At 38.9% G+C, this 4,393-nt stretch overlaps 1 protein-coding gene across 1 annotated transcript; it reads left to right on the top strand.

Moving 5' to 3' along the window:
• Nucleotides 1–911: 911 nt before the first annotated feature.
• On the top strand, nucleotides 912–4,059 carry LOC145316247 (uncharacterized). Its single transcript, XM_080156668.1, has 2 exons — nucleotides 912–1,032; nucleotides 1,588–4,059. Exon 2 carries the CDS (start codon nucleotides 1,589–1,591, stop codon nucleotides 3,719–3,721), a length of 2,133 nt encoding a protein of 710 aa, XP_080012794.1. The 5' UTR covers nucleotides 912–1,032; nucleotide 1,588; the 3' UTR covers nucleotides 3,722–4,059.
• Nucleotides 4,060–4,393: the final 334 nt, after the last annotated feature.

A 4,393-nucleotide genomic window follows, 5' to 3' on the forward strand; every position in this document is an offset into this window, starting at 1 on the left:
ATAATATCAGGGGAAAAGTTGAAAAGTATTTATTTGACTTAAAAAAAAAGAAAAAAATATACTCAAAACTAAAAATGTCTAGTTATCATAACTGTTTTTCCAGCATGGCTTCGAAACCAATTAATATCCACTGGATTAGAGACAGTTCTCAGCCATACTGAAAAATCATATATTGCATCGTGTAAAAGACAATTTTCCACGAATATCAAAAAGAAAATCATAAAAGTAATAGAAGTTTTGTTAGTCCAAGCCTTTGGCCCTTGGGACTAACAAAACTGGTTTTAATCTTAATTTTATTAACCGCAGAAAGCTGTCCATAAATAAGTATAAAATTATGAAAAACCAGGAAAGCACTGATGTTATCTAAAGTGAGAAAATTTTACCCTTTTGTTAAAAATGTATTCATGCACAAAAAGAAAAAAATATTTATGTTGAAATTTTCACGACTTTTATTATGTGAGAAAAAGGCCACGACTTTTTGTCAATACAGAGGCCATAGCCGCCACCAGTGAGTTCTGATTGGTTGCGTGTGCCGAGCCAACGACGCTGCCATTGGTCGTTTCATTATTGGCGGCACCCAACCACTCCCCACCACACCGTCAAATTTAGCTCTCCCCCATCAACGGAGATTTAAAGTTATCAGGGGTTGCCAGAAAAAGATAAAAAACGCAAAATTACTGTTAAAAAATATAACATAAGACTAACTTATATATAAAAAATTCAAACATGCAAAAAAAAACAATTTTACGAAAACTAAAATTTATATTTAAAAAAATACACAAAACTATAAAATATCCTTAATTCAAAATAGTAATATGGCAACCATGAATAGAAATTGAGATAGAAAGATGGGAAGAAAGTTAGAATGGAAGGTGAGGGAAGGGGGGGGGTAATGAAATGGTTATTGGGTTCAGTTAGTAAGTTACATATCCACAGATAAGTTGGAATACACTGTGAATTTGATTTTTAAATAAATGACTTTAAAATGTGTTTAATTTGAATACTGTATAGAAAAAAAACCTATCAAACCAGGTAAATATTTTTTTTAAAGGGATTTAATACATTTTTTATATTAAGATTAAAAAATGATAATTTAATCAACTTAAAGTCAAGAAACATCTTACAAATTGTAGAATTGTCATTAATTTCACATTGAACTATTATTTTGACAATTTTTATCTCTTAAGCGCTTTTGACTTTTAGATATTTCATCTTTTAATTATCATTTACTTGCTTCTATCAAAATTTTTTGATAGATTTTTTTACACAAGATTAAGAAAATTGAAATATTTTTTTTTTAATTGGGTGTAAAATTAAAATTTTTTTTGTATCTTAATACTAAAATTACTTATATTCTATTCTGTCAATATAAAAGTTTTCTCCAAGGAAATGTACAGTTTTTATCTCAAAAATATTATTGTGTTTTTTTCCGGAATTCTTTATGTAAATTAAACAATCAAATTTCTTTATTTGTATAATATACGGCTTTTACAAACAAACAGACGGACAAGCCATCAGGGGATAAATGTAAAGTAACATTGCTACAAAATATTTTTAAAAATTGAAATCCTTTTTTTTTGATTCCAGAATGTATGAAAATCTTGGTTGTATGGATGCGCTGCCCCCACCCAGATGTCTCCTATGCAAGATCACCTTCCCCTCCCCGGACATGTACAAGGACCACATGAAGGAGCACCTTACAGAGTACATAAGGTCTAGACAGCCGCCGCCGCAGCCGTCCACTATTGATTCTTTTCCCGCATCATCAGCAGCAGACCTGCAGCACTCACCTGAAACTTGCCATTTACAGCTGCCGGGAAAGGCGCGAGGATCGCGGAAACGGCTGAAAAAGCGACGCAAGCGGACTCACGAAATGATGCGGGTGGATGATTGGAAGGATAATAAGTCACATGATTCTTATTCTGATGATTGTCTGGGTGACTCAGAGCTAAGTGATAGTGATACAGAGGAGGAGCGCAACGATCGCCTGGAGCGTGATCGCCGGGAGATGCGGACGCTCCTCGCCAAAACACGGCTGTCGCTCGCCGAAAAGCAGCTTGACGGCGGCGACTCTGATGATTTGGTCTGCTTAACATGCCTTAAAAAGTTTTCAAATATTCAAAATTTGCGGCGGCACCTGCGGCTGCACATGTCCAGAGATTCAAACATTCCAGATGCAGAGATTGATGGGGAGCAGGATGATAAAAACTTCAAGTTTTCTTGCGATTTTTGTCCAGAGAAGTTTGCCAACAAGGCAGCGTATGCTGTGCATGAAAAGACGCATGGCGCCGACAAGAAGCCAGTTTGTTATGTGTGCGGCAAAAAGTATGCTGACAGATACACACTGCGCTACCACCTACGCACACACGGCGTGGGCCATCAGATTAGATGCGAACTGTGCAATAAAAGTTTTCCAAAGCCTAGTCGTTTGACCGCCCATATGAATACTTTTCATAAAAATATAAGAAATTTTACGTGCTCCAAATGTGATAAAAGTTTTAAAACGAGGCTGCACCTGGAGACACACCAGCTGCTGCACACAGGCGAGCGCCCGCACAAGTGTCCAGATTGCGGCGACTCTTTCCGCCACAAAGTGTCGTTAATCGCGCACCAGCGCATACACACCGACATCCGGCCGTACGTGTGTGAAACTTGCGGCAAACGTTTTCGTGAGCCGTCAACGTTAAAGGCGCACACGCGCGTCCATTCAGGTGATAGGCCTTACAAATGTGATTTCTGTGATAAAAGTTTTACCCAGCGCGCTGGTCTGAACTACCACAAGTCAGTGCATGTCGGCGAGAAGCCGCACAACTGCACCCGCTGTTCATTTTCTACTATTAAAATGTCTTCCCTAAGAAGCCATGAAAAATCAATTCACAAACTAAATGAATCTTCTAACTTAAGTTTAAACGGTGATGATACCGGAAGCCGAGCTTTATCACGTCCGGAAGTAATATCAGAGGGAGCCAGCACCCTCACCGTACCCATAAATATACCCCAACAGAACCCACCCCACACAATATCCCAAGGAACATCAACGAACCTGCCCCTACCCTCGCCACCCTTGCTGCCAGGGGATGCTATCCTCACAGAGAGTTCATCCACACAAAATATTTATACAACTTCATCTACCACGGGCAGCAGCAACCATAACTCAAATTCTCTTCCCTCATTTAACATTTTGAAAAGTTATGAGTCAAGTTTACCACAGGGAGCCATTCTTTCACAAGCTTTAAAATGTGACAACAAAGAGGAGCACAGAGTGTTGTCAGAAGACCGCCAGTCCCCGTACAGCCAACCATCCCTGTCGCCGCCGTTAACGCCGCCAGGAATAGACTATTCCTACCCGCGGGACTCCTACCCGGCCTACCCAGCTGTGCCGCTCAATTATTCCACCAACTATTCATCCTCCTCCAGCCGAGACTGTCCAGGCGCGGCCGGAGGCGCAGCACATGGTTACCTTGACCAACCAACCGCCAGCGAATATTATTCCAGGCTAAAATATTCTGGCGATGGTCAATCTGGTTACCTGGCGGCCCAACCAGAAAAAGGAGGATACGAGGAGTCGCGCTACTTGCGCACAGAGGCGTGCTCAGGCGGACTTGTGATGAGAGAGCAGCATCATAAGAAAGTTTACAGTGAATATGAAAACTATTATGATTATAGCTACTACCACCCCCGGGCTATACCCATGCATAATAATAGTTTTGATTATCAATAGATTCTTGTGGCTGCTGGCTCTTTATGTGTATAATTGATCACAATCGATATATTATTACTTGGATGTTGCACCAGATTTTCATGTATTATGATAAAGTAATGCTAAAATAATGCCCCTCCCCCATACCCACTCCCCATCTACTGGATTAACAAACTGACCAATAAATGAGGCCTTATTAGCAAGCTTAATTTTCTCTTGTCAATATATCCATGTATATCTTATGTCTATTGTGATCACTTGTTGAGTAATGATCAGTATAGACAAAAGAAAATTATTATATATATTTACTTACAGCTTCCTTATACCAATGCAGCAATAATAAATTATTAATGAACAGTATTTTTCCTCTTATTTATCTTGAAATCATGATTTTTTGTAAAGTTACTTTGAGTAGCAAAGCTTCTCTTTAATTTCAAATGTTCGTCTGTCGTATCAGAAGAAAATGTATTTTCTTGACCACTATTAGAAATAGATTCTTTGATTGTCCACAGTATACATGCTCCAAGGCTATTTTATTCAATTGGTTGTCTGTTCGTCCATAACACTTTGATACAAACCAATGATCATCTTTGAAGATTTTTAGTAGCGAAGCTACTCTATAATTCACTTTGTCTATCCGTACGTTAGTCAGTTTGTCAGTAACACTCTGGGGAAATTGCATCTTCTTGGCTG

The sequence above is a fragment of the Acartia tonsa genome, chromosome 4 (genome assembly GCF_053477335.1).
Source record: "Acartia tonsa isolate MP-2025a chromosome 4, ASM5347733v1, whole genome shotgun sequence".
Classification (NCBI taxonomy): Eukaryota; Metazoa; Arthropoda; class Copepoda; order Calanoida; family Acartiidae; genus Acartia; species Acartia tonsa.